This window comes from Polypterus senegalus, chromosome 15 (genome assembly GCF_016835505.1).
Source record: "Polypterus senegalus isolate Bchr_013 chromosome 15, ASM1683550v1, whole genome shotgun sequence".
NCBI classification, from domain to species: Eukaryota; Metazoa; Chordata; class Cladistia; order Polypteriformes; family Polypteridae; genus Polypterus; species Polypterus senegalus.
In genome coordinates, this window is record NC_053168.1 from 494,373 (window position 1) to 512,289 (window position 17,917).

At 48.0% G+C, this 17,917-nt stretch overlaps 1 protein-coding gene across 1 annotated transcript in view; it reads right to left on the reverse strand.

Annotated features, from left to right (window-relative positions):
• Positions 1-17,917, reverse strand: part of LOC120515838 (acidic amino acid decarboxylase GADL1-like) — a 101,179-nt gene that overhangs the window by 48,874 nt on the left and 34,388 nt on the right. Inside the window, exons 3-8 of the mRNA XM_039737166.1 lie at positions 13,432-13,558; positions 11,754-11,844; positions 9,777-9,886; positions 8,314-8,429; positions 6,058-6,137; positions 5,879-5,933 (exon numbers count right to left, since the gene is read on the reverse strand). Of these exons, the coding sequence (XP_039593100.1) occupies positions 5,879-5,933; positions 6,058-6,137; positions 8,314-8,429; positions 9,777-9,886; positions 11,754-11,844; positions 13,432-13,558 (579 nt within the window). The remainder of the gene's footprint in view (positions 1-5,878; positions 5,934-6,057; positions 6,138-8,313; positions 8,430-9,776; positions 9,887-11,753; positions 11,845-13,431; positions 13,559-17,917) is intronic.

A 17,917-nucleotide genomic window follows, 5' to 3' on the forward strand; every position in this document is an offset into this window, starting at 1 on the left:
CTTAAAAGCTGATGCTGTTATTTGATTATTCACTATGATAAAATGTATTTATTGTCCTTTAAATAACTCCTATATAGAGAAGTGCTATATTTACGGGATAACCTTTTTTTTTAATACTGTTTCCTGTTTTGTACCAAACTGGATCATAATATTATATATACAGGGTGGGCCATATATATGGATACACCTTAATAAAATGGGAATGGTTGGTGATATTAACTTCCTGTTTGTGGCACATTAGTATATGTGAGGGGGAAAACTTTTCAAGATGGGTGGTGACCATGGTGGCCATTTTGAAGTCGGCCATTTTGGATCCAACTTTTGTTTTTTCAATAGGAAGAGGGTCATGTGACACATCAAACTTATTGGGAATTTCACAAGAAAAACAATGGTGTGCTTGGTTGTAACGTATCTTTATTCTTTCATGAGTTATTTACAAGTTTCTGACCACTTATAAAATGTGTTCAATGTGCTGCCCATTGTGTTGGATTGTCTTCTCCCATTCTTCACACACTGATAGCAACACCGCAGGAGAAATGCTAGCACAGGCTTCCAGTATCCGTAGTTTCAGGTGCTGCACATCTCGTATCTTCACAGCATAGACAATTGCCTTCAGATGACCCCAAAGATAAAAGTCTAAGGGGGTCAGATCGGGAGACCTTGGGGGTCATTCAACTGGCCCACGACGACCAATCCACTTTCCAGGAAACTGTTCATCTAGGAATGCTTGGACCCGACACCCATAATGTGGTGGTGCACCATCTTGCTGGAAAAACTCAGGGAACGTGCCAGCTTCAGTGCATAAAGAGGGAAACACATTATCATGTAGCAATTTCGCATATCCAGTGGCCTTGAGGTTTCCATTGATGAAGAATGGCCCCACTATCTTTGAACCCCATATACCACACCATACCATCAATTATTTTGTCCCAACAGTCTTGGAGGGATCTATCCAATGTGGGTTAGTGTCAGACCAATAGCGGTGGTTTTGTTTGTTAACACAAACACAATGGGCAGCACATTGAACACATTTTATAAGTGGTCAGAAACTTGTAAATAACTCATGAAAGAATAAAGTTAAGTTAAAACCAAGCACACCATTGTTTTTCTTGTAAAATTCCCAATAAGTTTTATGTGTCACATGACCCTCTTCCTATTGAAAAAACAAAAGTTGGATCCAAAATGGCCGACTTCAAAATGGCCACCATGGTCACCACCCATCTTGAAAAGTTTTCCCCCTCACATATAGTAATGTGCCACAAACAGGAAGTTAATATCACCAACCATTCACGTTTTATTAAGGTGTATCCATATAAATGGCCCACCCTGTAGATATATAAAGGCAATTGTTCTTGTTGTCATGTGATGTTTGCATATAACTTGATAAATGTTTTGTACGTCTTTATTTATAATTTTAGCAAAGCAATGTAATTTCGTGTTACTTTGGTGAGAGGCATTCGTGTTTGGCTGCCCCCATTTACGACTGAGTCTCTTTGTGATTTTACGACAGGCTTTGGGAGAGGATGGGTCTTAAACCAGTTTGGCGACTGTTTCTCTGCTAAAGTCTTTCAACCCCCACAGGATGTTTAACATATGGTCTGGGGGGGTGCAGGTATTAAGATGTTCCATTTCCCCCATTGGTCTGAGGTATAGCTGTTTAGGATTGGCTTGTCTCAGAGGCCTTCAAGTACCACAACACCCTATTGGCTGTAGGGGTTGGACAGAAAACCCACAAAGGTGCTTGCTTTATCTCTCTTTGTCTTACTAACATCTGATGAAGACCATCACACCATGAACTGACAAGAAGAGCACAATGAAGAGCACAGCTTGAGGCCTGTTCTGAAGAAAGCTGAGCACCAGTGATGCCTTAACTTGAGACGTTTTAAGTAACTACGAGTCTGGGTGCCACCTGAGCTACACATCACCATTTGATCAGGTTGTATGGCTGCCAATATTCAAATGTCCTTTGCATTCTGTTATTATTTATGAGTATTAATATCAGTGATACGTTATTTTATGTGTAACTTAACTCCTGCTTGTCTTTTTACTACACCTAATTGCCTGAGGTTATAGATATAGAAGGGAAGGTGGTGAGAAGTTACATACAATAATACCTTATAAAGAGTGGTAAGTCTGTGAGGTTAGACATTCTAAGGCTACATATTAATAACACAATAGGGGGAAGCAGAACAATAAATATATATTACACTACCAAGATAAAACAGTTCTTTTCTCTTCTTCTTGAGGTTCACACAGCTCCTCAAAATAAAAATGAAAAATATACATTCAAAAAGTCACGTACATCCTAAACAAACAGGACTATCAATCAAGTTGTGCCATCAAGGTGTCAACATCTGGCACGTCCTGTTAGCCACCGGGTGTACCCAAGTTTTCGGAATATGTGATGAATTCTTTTTCAAGGATAGCGACCTAATCAATGAACTGTCTAAACAGAGCACAGAGGACACGTTGTAGTAATGTGCCTAACACGTGACTAACACGGAATACGCTTTTTACCTCTTCAGAGATTTAGATAAAGAATAGCGATTGACGCTTTCTCCTGCCTGTGTTTTATTGCAGAAATGGGGACATTCCAGTTGTCTGTATTCCACAAGGGTCATACACTGAAGGGGTCAAGACATCACAAATGCCCAAAGCTGACTGGCACTGACCTCACAACGCACATGCGTTAAAGTTCTGCACATGGCTGCTACAGCTCCGTGATCTTATGTTGGCCTTGCAAAGCATCATGGGGTGCTGGGAAAAAATATCTGTCTAAGCCAGAAAATATTCGGCAAACAAGATCAGCGGAGAATCCAGCACAGTGCGTTTGTCAAATTGTGCAGATCAGGACTAGCTGCGAGTGAGTCTCGTTCGTGACTTTCTGATAGCCAGTCTTAGATCATCCAACTGCCAAATGCCAGTTCAGCCAGGAGACAGACAGCCTGGCGTCCGGTGCTTCGCTATCACAAGACGGGGTTACTTGTTACAAAATTAAATCTTAGGCAACACATACTTGCACACTTACCACTACGGAAAATAAGGAGAACAATCCTGCAATACTGTTAGGTTAGGTTTGTTGGTTCAGCTTAGTTTTTATCTTCTTAAAATGGCACACGTCGGCCACTGCTCACCTCCTTCAATCTGTACTCCGATCTCCCATCTTTACAGGACTCGGTGAAAACTCTCCTCAGCCCAAATCACAATACAAGAAATGCACACTCGTGGTTCCAGGCCATGTGCTAGACATGATGGATGGACTGGCGGCCTGACGGAGAAGGACAGAGTGGTCCCCTACCTAGCTGAGAGGCCCGCCATTATGGAAGGATGATGGTGAGCTTTGCTGGGCTGAATGGCCTGGTCGCTTCTAGATTGTTCTAATGATGGTGATGGATGTTCACCTTGGGAGGGATGTCCTCATTCACCTTCCAAGTCAGAAAGAAAACACAGTGGATGGAGCTGGGGAGACAACCTGCCAACAGCAGTCTGACAGGACAGGTGGCAGTGCTCCGGTTTGGACACCCACAGGGTGGCATGGGAGTCGTACTTCAGAAGAGTGCTGGGAGCTGGCAGAGGACTTCCCTGTTCTAGAGAGGTCCGGCCTGATCTAGAAGTGCTTCCCAGTTGCCGTGTCATGGCACTGGAGTTGCTCCCAGGCCCGGCACAAAAGGAGCCACTTGACTCTGGGAACTGGAGGGGAGCAGGTGGGCAAAGCTTGGCTGGGAAGGATTGCGGGATTAAGGGTGTTTTGAGAATGAAGTCCTGAAGCATCTCAAGAAGCACTTGGTATGCCCCGGGGTGCCCACAGCTGGCATCTTTCACAAACCCTGGTCATCGATCAGTAGTCGTGTACAATGAGGTCTCAAACCAGCAAAGTGCACAGCGCAGTTTCATTTAAAAACGATCAAAAGCAGCGTCTAAGAGTGCAGAGCAGAAAGTCTTCAATAAATAACCAGTTCATAAAAACAGAGGATGTTGAGGTTCAAATCCCAACAAATAAAAATGTTTAAAAGCTTTTAAAATCACAACGGAGTCAGGATCAAACTTCACGTGCGCCACAGCACATCCTTCCAGTTTCTGTAGCCTCCGCAGCTCACCTCGACTACAGAGGGCACCACCAACCAACCCACCGCGTCCATGGGCAGGCAGCTCACGCGCCCGACATCCCTCTCCCACCATCGTTCCTGAGTGCCAACGGGAACCTCACGGAGCGGGTGGTCACCCCTGCTGCCCCCAACCACCCGGCCTCCCCTCTGCTGCAGTGGCCCTGACACAATCCAGGCCTCCCACCCTAATGAATCTTTTCGTTAATTCTTTCTGCCCCCCACACTATTTTCCCAGGGTCCTTTAACACCTTGAGGTCCACCTAACGACCCACCCGCCGAATGTCAAGGGGGGCAGCTGAGCTGATCTCTCCGGCTCTCCTCTCTCATTGAGCCCACCGCTCAGTATGTACGTCCATTCTCTGCTACAGTCTGGACACGTCAATGAATTCATTGATTCTCATTAAGACGTGAGGACGAGATAAGAGGACGAGAAGCAGACGTGTCGTGTCTACAGAGCTGGAGCAGCTGTGCGGGTTTATTAGGGGGATCCTTTAGATTGGGCCACCTTACTGACCACATAATTAGGTACTTTATTATCCATCCATCATGCAACCTGCTGTATCCTAACGACAGGGTCACGGGGGTCTGCTGGAGCCAACACAGGGCGCAAGGCAGGAACAAACCCCAGGGCAGGGTGCCAGCCCACCGCAGGGCACACACACGAGGGACAATTAAGGACCGCCAATCCACCTGACCTGCATGTCTCTGGACTGTGGGAGGAAACTCCACGCAGGGAGGACCCGGGAAGCGAACCCTTAAGGGTCTCCTAACTGGGAGGCAGCAGCGCTACCCACTGTGCCACCATGCCACCCACGTACTTTGTTTTATTCATTGAATTCATTTTCCAACACAAAGTTTAATCAAATGCATGCACTACAGATTTGTCACAGTGACGTGATTTATGAAAGGTAACAGGAAGGCAACCCCAGGAGGCTCGGAGATGGACAGCCCTGGTCATATTCACATTGGAGGAAGTCATTAAAGGCGAGGACCTACAGATGGCAACACTCATTCTTCATTTATTTATTTCATTATCATTGGACAGTTTATTATTGACGTTCAGCGCCAACTGGAGTGAAGAGCACAGCAGAGACCCCCTGGCTTTGTGTGTTTTCAGCCCACCCTGCACAAGTGTACAGGGCACAAGGTTTGCTTAGCTACTAATCCTTTGTGGAAGCCATTGCCTTGGATTAAGGGACGACAGGGTACGAGTGACAGCATATGACCTCAGCAGCTCAGCGCTTCACCACCAAGAGTCCCCCAGGACCAGGAGACGAGTGCTGCGAGCAGACCACCGATACACAGCACTTGTGATGACCGAGGCCGTCTACCATAGAGGCCAGCGGGCACAAGGAGGGGGACCACTCTCCAGTCCCAAGAGGAGTGCCCGCGGTGAGCTGGGTGAGGGCATGGAGCGGGTCACCGAGAGGGAAGCCAAGAGTCAGAGCGTGGGGCTGACGGCGGACCACAGACGAGCTTCACACACTCGTTTTCTGTCTGCCACCGAGCACCATGCCGATCTGAACACACAGGCGGCAGGCCACTGCTTTACATCTGGCCGAGAGGCCCAGTCTGATGTCACTTGGTCCACAGCTCCAGGTCTCAGAGGTTCACAAGATGCTCTCAGCACCGACGACGTAACACTAACGGTGAATTGTTCTCTACGTGGAAGAGCAGATCTCTAACTGAATGGGCGCTTGGTGTTCATCTCCTAAATGCTGGGTCATACGTGGCAACCTCAGCATCCCTGGTATTGCCTCTCTATCTCTCACCTCTTTCTTGGCTCGTTGGACTTGTTTCTCCAGCTCCTCAGGTATCATCTTACCTCTAAAGGACACAGATTTAAGACTTTTCAGTTACATACAATATTACACACGGAAAAGAGCTGACTGATGTGCCACAGGCTCAAGCACAACAGCATATCGACCTGCTTTAACGGCCCCTCTCATACCTCTCATCCGATGAAACTGCATAAACATTTTTCATGCCTATCCCAAGGAAGGCGGCAGCTTTGCTTATCGAGTAGTGGCACTGGAATGAAAGAAAAGACAACGGCATCATTAGAACAATGCGCACCTGACATCTCTTCAAAGACACGTGGACAGCTGTAGGGAGAACGTCGTCACAAGTCTATTAGGGTTAGGGACAGTGACGAGTTCTCTACCTCAATACACTACCGAGCCCTGGGGATCGAAACCTTCACCTTCGAAAGGATGTAAGCACGACGAGCTTTAGAAACCGCTGAAAAAACGAAAGGAACGCCTGGAAAACACGACAGAAAAACTCCTGCTGGCCATCCATGCTGACGTGTGAGGAGCGAGAGATGGAAATGACAGAGGGACCAAATGAGGGGGCAGGCGGGCGAGTCCACTTGGGCGAAACTCCAAATCGTACTCCGTAGTTTGTAGGCTCCCACATGTCCTGATGAGACGACGGATGGTGTCCTGGCGGATCTCCTCCTGGCGTCGGATGGACCCAAACATAATGTCCCACCCAGAGGGGTCAGGCGAGTGAGCGCCAGTCAGTGGTATCAGTTCCTTCATCCTCTCGCCACATGAGGCCGGGTGGGCATTGTCGTGCACCAGGAGGAACCAGCATAGGGTCTGACGATGGGTCCAATGGCAGTCCTGTGGTGCCCACTGTTGTCTAGCCTGTAGAGGTCTGTGTGTCCCCAGACTGGCCATCACTGACCCCCCCCCACCAAACCGGCCATGCTGAACGATGTCACAGGTAGCATGACGTTCTCCACGGCTTCTCCAGACCCTTTCACGTCTGTCACGTGTGCTCAGGGTGACCCTGCTCTCATCTGTGAAAGGCACAGGGCGCCAGTTCTGGTATTCTATGGCAAATGCCAATCGAGCTCCACGGTGCCAACTAGAGGATATTGTCGGGACCTCAGGCCCCCCGTCATGAAGTTTGTTTCCAATTGTTTGCTCAGAGACATTCACACCAGTGGCCTGCCTGCTGGTCCAGTGCTCATCCTGCTCCTCCGGTGGTCCTGCTGATGGGTTAAGGACCTTCTATGAGGGGCCCAGTCCAGCTCTCCTAGAGAAACTGCCCGTCTGTGACCTGGAATCTCCTCCATGAGACTGTGCTGGGAGACACAGCAAACCTTCTGGCAATGCCACGTGGTATTGATGTGCCTGCCATCCTGTGCCAGCTCTGTAGGGTCTGGGTATGGCCTCATGCTACCAGTAGTGACACTGAGCGTAGACAAGTGACAAAACAAATGTCAGTGACCTCCTCCACCTGTTAACCCATTCACTCCTGTTTAGGGGGTCCTCTCATTGTTGCCTCCCCCTCTCGTGCCCGAGACTGATAAATGAGCCCCCCCGCTCCGTCACTGAGCAGGTCCTCGTGTTCCTGTCAGTATATTTTGATGGTCTCTGCACTTGTTAGGTGACGAGTTACAAAGAGGGACGTTACCAGAATGTACCTGACTTCACCTTCACTGCCAGTGTGTCAACGTCAGATGCTGCGGTTATTGTGGGAACTCAACAAGTTCTTCAAATCGTTTCGTCACGTGGGGTCCGCGAGTGTCTGGCAGCCGTACGCCGTTGTCACCATTCCTGTCCGTAACTGAGGAACACAATCAAGAAGAGGGCGGAGCGGCCATTGTGGTCAGCAGCTTTCCAAGTTCACCTTCCACGTGTATAACAACCCTCAGTGGAAACTCCGATTGATTTTGATCGTTTCAATGATTATGAGCATGTGCAGCAGGCTTCTTCTGCCATATCTGTTTCACATTTGATTAATAAGTCGGGTAGTCAAATAATTTAAATATACTTTGCTGTCTCCTGCCCTGCGTGTACCCTCGGCGTCTTTCTTGACTGGCACCTTCTCTCTCGAGTGCGTTCCTTCTCAGACGTCTTCCTCTCCGACTGCCCGGTTGGCGCTTCTCGCTCAGTCAGTGCCTCCTCGTGCGCCTCACACCTGCACTTCCTCTTTCAGTGACGTCACAAAAACCAAAGGGACCAATCAGAGCACAGCCAGACTGACCAATGAGATTGCTGGGAGGGACTGGGCGGGCACACACACACACACACACACACACACACACACAGACCTTTATTATCCAGTAGATGCATTGATTCCATTCTGTGAATTTTTCATAAACTTTGCTGTAAACTGCTTTCTTTCAAAGTAAAACGCTAAAAGGCTAAGAAATAAATAAATTAGTCCAACAACAACAACAAGTGTCACTCACCTCTTCGGAGGCAAACATAACCAGTCTTGGGAGCCCCGAGAGACCCTCGTCTTTAATATTTGGACAGTGCTTGTACCGGGCCACGTTGACAGCATACATGTTGGAAACTGAGCCACCTGCGGAGATACACAGAAATCGTCACTGCTGTGCTTCAGGGGGACAGACAATGTCATACGGCACATGCAGGCCGAGCAACGTCACAACAACTGCCACCCATCTTTGTTTCTAACATACTCCACTCCACCAGAACTTCAATGTTCTACCACCAGTACTGAATTTAGGGAGACCCCCCGTTCTATTCAGCTCAGGCCAATGACGGTGACGTCTGCACGTTCTCTTGGGGTCTGGAGGTTTTCACCTGCTACTCTCGATTCCAGCTAACTGTTCATTTCTAATTTGATCGAATGCAGGTGGATCAACGGAGGAGCGCGGGCCACTATTGGCATCTGCTGTACTGCTTTAGGGCCTGGCACTTGGCCATCCGGCTCCAAAATAAGCAGGAGTTAAGAAACACATAAAACGGGGGGACATCTGCTGCCCCCGGTCCACGTCTGCGCTCGCACATGTGGGGCTTCTCCTTCACCGCTCCACTTTGACAGTCTAAGTGTGTCTCCTAAGTTGGCGTGCATGTCCGTTCAAACGTGCCCACTAAGAGACGTCAATCCCAGCCACGAATCGTTTCTGCTTTACATTCAGTGCCCTTCACGGTCCAGCAGTTAAAACAGACGAGTGCGTTTGACTCTTCATCATCAGATTCAGAACCCTGAAGTCAAACATCACACACACTGAGCTCTCTGTAAAGGAAGAGGCCACAAAGAAGAAGAAGAAGAAGAATGTCCCTGCCACTTTCATTTCTTCTTCTTCTTCTTCTTCTTCTTTGCGTGGCTGCAGCACCAGCTGGCACTTCACTGTGCCCCCCAATTCTGCAGGTTTGTACCCACTGCTGATGCTGTCATGTGTCTTGTTAATCAACGCCCTCACGTCCATGAAGTGCTCACACTGTCACTGGCAGACCTCCGTCACCTTGCGTCCCCCCACCAGCCGCCATTTTGTCACAAGGTGTATTTCTTCAGTCAAGACTTCTGACATGGGAGGCAGATAGAGGCTTAAATAAGGGTAGTAGTGCCACGCCAGACCCTTCTCTCCGTCCTCTGCAGACCATCCTCGGGAAATCCCACGAGGTGTCGGGGCCGCTGATGACGTCACCTACAGAAGATGTCCGGTCCCGATGACGTCACTGCCGGTCACGCCCTTTAAAGCCGCCATTTTCCCAGACTAAAGTCCCTTCTGTTTTGGACGCTGTACAATTCCCAGTACCCACCTTGCAGGCAGGGGTGGCCGCCGCGATCCTTTGACGTTGTCACATTGTGTTCATAAGACCTAAGCGAGCTACGTATCGGATCTGCTAAATGGCTGCCATTGAGATGTAAAAACAAATCGTCAGAGAAAAGTCAGGTGCTAACCAGGACAAAAGATGCCATCGCCTCCTTTCTCCCAGCCAACATATTCCATCATCTTCTTTAAAACGACTTCTTCAATCAGCAGAAACACTGGCGACACTTCATAGGTGTATCTGAGGTGAAGAAGAAGAAGAAGAAGAAGAAGAAGAAGAAAATCAATTAGTGAACAAAACTAATAACGTTTAAGAGCTGCAGTCAATGACCCCCAGGAAGTCGCGCTTCAGAGTTCGCAGCCTCAGTCATTCGCAGATTTTTCCTTAGAACCGAACTAATAATTGTTAGCGGAAACCGCAAATATCCTCCGCAATTGACAAAACTGTACTGTAGGGAGAACAGGAAGCAATGCAGAGGAAAACGCGGCTTGGGATGGTGAAAGTAGCCAATAGGATTTGAAACTGCAACTCCCAGCAGTCCCTGCAGTGGCTCTGATTGGTCTTCTGCTGAGAGTGCTGGGGCTGTTGGGGGTCAAAGGACATCAGCGCGGCTTTTAAAAAGGGGGCCGGTGACCAAAACAATAAAAAAATGTTTGTAATTTGCGTTCCAACTTCCTGTCTGTCTGTCTGTCTGTCTGTCTGTCTGTCTGCCTTCTGTTGGGTTACCCGTCCTTATTCGTTTTGTCCTCGATCGTTTCGTGGTCGGCGTCCAGATTGTCTGCTGTCTGCCTGTGTACGTGAGGACCGTGAGTCTGTGAAGAAAGGAGCCTCCTGAACCCGTCTTCACCATTTCAGGAACTGGCGCTACGCCTATCTGTACATTCAGTCAGTTGTACATTTTGTTCCAGTAGTTTTTTTAATACTTTTTACAGTTCATGGCAGTGTGTGTGTAAAATGCTGAGTGCTGCAGTAACTGGGATGCTCTTTGCATTAAATTAAGAAATGTGTTCCATTCAAATTTCACTTTTTCTTTGTGAATTGTGACGTTTACTTAAAAAGTGCAGCAAAAAAGTGTTTGGCGTCCAGGGGTGCATTAAACCCCCCAAGTATGTGGCGGTTTAAGGGTTAAAGCTCTGCAGCTTCTAAGGCGCCGGACGACGAAAACGCGCTCGCAGTTGGTATTGTATTTGACATTCTAGCGCCGCGGTGACCGGCTTTACCTTTACGTTCTTTTCAGGTGATGTATTAAGCTGAATTGGAAATGAAATCAAAGTGTTCTGGGGGCACATTTAGGGCTTCAACTATAAAAATTGGCATCCAGAATTTGTGGATTTTCACAATTCGCGGGCGCTCTAGGAACGCAATAACCGCCGTGAATTTCGAGGGTGTTCTGCACTTCATCTTTGAATTGTATGGAGGCCTCTCATGTTCATATCCTGAATTCAAATGGAAAATACGGGAAGGAACGGCAAACGGTTGGAAAACATCGCTTTTGCAGGTAAGTGAAGTGGCTTGAATACAACTTGAAATACGTTTACAGTTACTGTGCAGCAAGTGGAGCCGTTAAGCGAATTACTAAGCAAGAAGCCGGGTGAGCGAAAAGGCCCTCGGCAAGTCAAAGTGGCACACGCAGAGCAGGCAGGACAAACGGACAATCGAGGGAAGGAACATCTCAGAGGTCTCAACTCCACTTACTTTCAGGCGCTGCAGTAAGCCATGCGATTAACCAGTCAGAAACCACAAACTGAATTACTTGAAAATAAACTCTTTCTATTGGTCAATGGGAAAGATTCCTCCAGAAGATGAACCAAGTCTCCGAATCAAGCACTTTAGTGCGCCTTGAGCAACGTAACGTCCTGCCACTCGCAGACAAACCACAAGAGAAGGCAGCAGTCCGTAGGCTGCCAGAACGTTTAAAGTTTAGATGAGCCGACGGTGAACTCCAATCCAACGAGATCAACTGTACGTGCAACGCACTTCATGGAGTTGTGATCCACTTAAAGGGCTCCTGCACAGCCATGTTGTTAGGCAGCGAGCCCCTCAGCGAGCCCCTCAGTGTGCTTACAAAGACATACATGATAGCAAACGTAATTCACAAAATGCTTACACGCTGGGATTGAGGGCTTCCGTAATGAAACGGGCAACCAGGGAGTAATGATCCAGTCCAGCATATAACTGGTTAAAGAACCGCGGGTGACCTGTGGTGACAAATAGAGAAAAAAAAAAAAAAGGAACACATTAGTGAAAAAAATGAAAAAGACACTTTGAAAATGAACACAAGTGAGACGTCAAGCAGAACGACGCCTGTGATTGGCTAACTGAGGAGATGACAAGACACGCAGGCCTCCTCTTCAGGCGAGATGTCATCAAAGAAGAGGCCCGTGTGACCTCGACAGACTGCGTCTTGTCATCTCTTCAGTTAGCCAATCCCTGGCGTCGTTCTGCTTGACGTTCTGCTCACTTACTTTATTAAAGGGCTGAAGCCTTTGGGGTCACCAGCACCTTCTGTTCTGCATAACTAGAGACAAGTCTTCAAGCAGAACGCCTGGTGGCCACGTGCTAGCAGGCTCCGTGTCTTTCTTTCCGAAGCCAAGCCCTTGGAATAATTACAACTCAAGGGGGGCTCCCTTTGGAGACCACCAGTCCTCGAGCATACGAAGGCCCTCAACATCACACACGTGGATCCACCTGGTGACTGCATGAGCCACGCTGCCTCCCTCTGGTAACCAGCTAATGCCGCCTACATCTTAATGTGCCACTCTGCCAGCCCAGCGACTGGTCACATGTATCGTTCAGCTGACGTCTTCAACATCTCAGATACAAATGTTCACATTTTGCTCGTTTCTCCACTTGGAGCAGATGGTCGTGGTGTCAGCAGTGGGATCTGAACCCCAAGCCCAAAGCCTTAACCGCTACGCCTTAAATCCTGTATTACAGAACCCGTCTGGTTTTGGGCTTTAAACCCTAAAGCTGGCAGTTTAGTCCTCCACTGTGACCTGCTGTGAGGAAGACTCTGCACGGCACACGACTGTCACGTCAGCATTACTCCATATTACTCTGTGTTTGTGACGCTTGTAGCAGGGATGTCCACTTTATGTTCTTCTGTATCTTCATAGCATCTCGCCATCTGTCGAGCTGTTTGCCAGCAGTGCCGCTCCTCTTATACCGCGGAGGTCTTTCTGCGTCTCTCCTCTGGACGGCCAGCCGGCTGGCACCACTTTGTGTATCTAACGTGGCCTGTCAGACCATCACAAGTAATTCCTCCATTTACGTCTCTACGCGCCATCTCGGCGGGCGCGTTCCTGTGAGCTCCGACAGGCGCGTCTGATTCTAATGTCAGCCTAGTCATCGGTCTTTACGTCTGTTCACGATTTATGAACTAAATGAGACGAAATTACGAATGGGCCTGATTTGGAATTCAATCGTAAGTACGAGCCAGTCAGCGTATTTAGGTTTCTGCTCAGTTTTCAGTCTCAGAAAAATCAAAGAAAAAAGTTTAAGAGGAAACTGGTTTTAAAGAAGCAGCATTTAACTATTCCTGTTTTCTTAAATGCCCTTTGGTCAACATGACAACTAACGATTAAATAATTAATGTGTACAACAATATTACACACACACACACAAGTGCTGGACGTTAATAACTTACTACACAGTATACAGTGCGACACCAAGGGCACTGTCACTTTAGGATGGAAAAGAAAAAAAAAGAGTGACAGGGGTGACACACACACACACACACTCATCGTTAAGTGACAATCGCGTGTCACAAGCATGTAAACACAAACCTGTCTTGACGCTGTACTTGATGACATCCTGGCAGCGCTGCAGGATCTGCTGGTGGGTCTCACCTTCCTCCCTCAGCTCCAGGTCCAGAAGCTGCTTCAGGGCATCGGGGGGCTGCCATTCACACACCTAACACGGGAAAGAAAGAAAGGAAGGAAGGAACAACTCAGCACTTCCATAGGAATCAGCAGGACATCACATCAAAACTCAAACAGAGCCAAGTGATGCCCACTGGACATCTGAATGTGCCACTGAGGGAGTCAGCACCCGACTTTACTGAACACTTTAACATCCACACGGTGTCCAAAACACGCAAACGGACAACATCTTTTATCAAGGATTGCTTATTCATAACATATATATCTCTGCCCTGCGGTGGGCTGCCGCCCTGCCTGTGGGTGGGTTTGTCTCCTGCCTTGCACCCTGTGTTGGCTGGACTGGCTCCAGCAGACCCCCGTGACCCTGTAGTTAGGATATAGCAGGTTGGATAATGGATGGATGGATGGATGATATATATATATATCTTAGATATAAACGTCTACACGTGGAAGTGTGTCTGTCTGTCTGTCTGGCCCAGAAGTGCGAGGCTACAGCTTGAAGCTCAAAGAGCCGTACAGGCGGCCCCAAGTTAATTGTAACTCGCCCAGGACTTCACAGTACACACAGATAGACATATACACAGTCATAGTCATGGAGGGCTGGGGTCCTTGCCCAGCTGGGATGCCTCCATGCTGGAAGGACTGGCAGAGCAAGCGTGGTCGGCGAGATGGCAGCCCCCCGGGTGGCAGCAGTGCCTCAAAGACACCAAAAGAGCATCATGGGAGTTGGAGTCGCATACAGCCCTGATGGGACCTGGGGGTGCTGCAGCTGCTGATGAGCCCTGGAGAGCAGCTCTTCTGCCACATCTGGAGCTTGCTGAGGCGGAGAAAGAAAGAAAGGACTGAGAGATAAAGAAAGAAAGAAAGAAAGAAAGAAAGAAAGAAAGAAAGAAAGAAAGAAAGAAAGAAAGAAAGAAAGAAAGAAAGTAAAGAGTGTGTTTGTCCTGCTGGGGTCACTTGTGCTGTTGGGGTCACTTGTGCTGTTGGGGTCACTTGGGCCTCTAGCGTCTGTCTGGGTCTCGTTAGCACGTTGCAGCGCCACCTATCAGCCCTAACACACACACACACACACACACATCTTCTCACATATATGCATACGGTCGTTGTGGACTCTAAGCTATCGACTTCCAGACAGTGTTGAGAAGCCATTAAGACGGCTAACAGACTGTCAGGTTATATAGCGCCTTGACGTGTGCAGTACAAGTCACAGGAGGTGACGCTCAGCTTTATAACCCACTGGTGAGACCTCATCTGGAGTCCTGTGGGCAGTTTGGGGCACATCAGACATAACAGCACAAGAGAAGGTCCAGAGAAGAGCGACTCAGCTGATTACGGGGGGCTACAGGGGGCGAGTGATGAGGAAAGAATAAAAGATCTGAGCCTTTAGAGAGATGAAGAGGAGACCTGTGTTTAAAATGATGAAGACAATCAGTCCAGTGGGTCACGACGGTGACTTTAAAATGAGCTCATCAAGAACACGCAGGGGGACACAGTTGGAAACTTGTGAAGGGTGAATGTCGCACAAACATTAGGAAGTTTTTCTTTACACAAAGAACGGCAGACACTTGGAATAAGCGACCAGGGAGTGTGGTGGACAGTCAGACGTGAGGGTCTTTCAGAACTCGACTTGATGTTATTTTGGAAGAAACAAGAGGACAGGACTGGCGAGCTTTGTTGGGCTGAGTGGCTCATTTCGATTATTCGAATGTTCTAATATGGATATTACATTTTTGTAAAAACTGTCCAATTATAATATAAATACTTTTCAAGTTGAAAGGGCCTTCAGTACTGAGCTGAACAGTGGGTCGTCACAGCCAAGCGTACGGGCATCATAATCTGATTGTAAATCCGACTGCATACTAACAAAAACAGATCCAGGACTGGTAGGTTCCTTCTGGATGAGAGTCATATGAGCTCGAGTCAATCTCTCTACCCTGACAATTTTTAAAGTCGCATTTCTTTAGGGTAAGCAGTCATTCATTCCCTGAAGGCTTTCCACATCACTGAGCACAGGACACTTTCTAAACCAAACCTCAAGACGGACACGAGTGGATCAGGCCATTCACTCAGGTACAGAGACAACACTCTGAGGGCCTTCAGGGACAGCAGGATTAGCGGGAGAGGCCTGAGCACACCGGACCAGAGCGACTGTTTGATAGCCGAGCTTCATCACCATCCTCGTCAAAACCAGCAGATGAAGGTCTGATATCAAAGTCTTTCTCAGCTCCACCAACACAGAACTGTGAAGCAGAGAAAACCACACCCGATAGTACAGAATGCAGAAAGGTGCGAGTTACACAACCACAAGACTTGACTGAGGAGCTTCGTAAATCTGTCTGTTGTAAAAGGAAATCCTGAGACGAGATTTTTTTCAATTCCCGCCCTCCTCTCCATCATTTCTGGTTCACGCCCTCCCGCGGTCCTCTCACCTCTCATTGGTGGGAATGCTTTTGACAGACACACTTCCTGCGCGCTCAGCTTTTATAAATGTTACATTTTAACTCACTTGACATTCCCAATAAAAGTAGACGTATGACGTCCAAATCTTATTGAAGAATTTCATCCTGAAGGGTTAACAGCAGAAGAAATGAGCAGACGGGCAATCGTAGCACCGAGAAACGAGGAAGTCAAAGGAATTAACACGAAAACTGTCGATCGGTTAGACGTCAGATTGGTTAAACTCGTATCAGTGGACTGAAAGAGCTGGTGGTGATGGTGAGGAAGATGAAAACATCGACTTACAATGTCACAAAGAATATCGACAACCGGTAACACCGTCGGGTCTTCTACTGTAGACAGAAGGACGTATCCAAGAAAGGTAATGGAGTCCGTCTTCAGGAGATAACATGAGAGACCACAGGAGGTCTCGATACGCCATTCGCGTTCAAACGTTTACAGCTCCCCGTTAGAAGACAACAAATCACAAATCACGGGGACAAACATTCGAAAAAGTCGTTTATTTATTAGAGAGGAAGAAACGAAGTTCACTCACGAGCTGTTAAACGTCGCGCTGTCACGATCAAAGTCCAAACACGCAATCAAATTTCAATGAGAAGTTAATTCAAAAATAGTTTCTACTGACTGCGCTGGGCTGGCGCTCTGCCCGGGGTTTGTTTCCTGCCTGGCGCCCTGTGCTGGCTGGGATTGGCTCCAGCTGACCCTGCGACCCTGTAGTTAGGACAGAGCGGGTTGGATAACGGATGGATGGATGGATGGATGTTGTTACTGAAGCGTAACAGAGGTAATTAATTCATTCATTTCAAAGCCAAACAGAACAAAATCGTATAATGCAGCAAATAACTTCATTTTCTTTCAATTTACTGTTTTTTAATGTGGTTAATTACTCGCTGTAATGTTAAATAATGAGTTCTATTAGGCACATGTGACAACTCCCATGTTTAAACTGTACATCCACTTCTCCATACGCGGGCGGCAGAGCCACAAAGAGGCTAGCGGGTAGTGCCCCCCGGGGGTTGGCGAGCGAAGCTCCCTAGTATATAAAATAGATCTTAAGGGCCTGAGAGATCTTATAAGCATCGGAAGATCTAAAGTACGCTCAGAAAACACGAGGGAACGACAAGTGAGATGACAGAGAGCCGTCAGAGTGGAAATCGCTAGATGGGACGTGTGGGACAATCTAACAGGTTTTGAAAACACGCAGCTGCACAAATCACTGGGATCCACGAGAGGATGTTAAATGGATTCGCGTCTCAAACATCCCAAAGCAAACGGGCAGCATCAGGATCCTGAACACAAGGCCCTGCTCACCTAGCAGCAGCACTACCTTTGTGACATAATGAATTACTAGGGCCAGACTCCTTCTGAAATGCACTCCATGTTTAGGACACAAGAAGCTCTCGACTTTCATCCAGAAGGATGGTCTTGAATTCCATTTACGAGTGTCCTTGTTAGGGGCTGCCCGGCTCACAAAGTCACAGAACACTCATCAGGCCTGACAGGAAAGCCCCATGTGGCAAACGGAAAGCATCTGCTCATGCCAGGCCAGGATCTGCCAGGCGGCACATACTGTATGCCCTGCCATGGTGAGTAGCTTCCTGGATTTAAACTCTAGAAGCAGAAGATCAAAGTCAAGCCCCACATTCACTGGAGCCAGTGGACTCAGTGGGGAGAGCCTCTTGACAGGAACTGGGCAAACAGAAGAAGCCACACGTCACCAGGAGCTTGGCAGGCCAAAGTCTCCGGGCCAGCAGCAGAGGTGTTGCATCGGATGAGCTGGGAGCACATTTGGTGACGGACGTCGAGGTCATTCAGGGCCCAAGCGTGTCGATCATAAAATCACAAGATCTGCTCAACCCCACAACGTGACGTTCACCACAAGTGCGTCTTGAGATAAATAATAAAAGCATCTTCTTTGCCAGTGCGACATGCG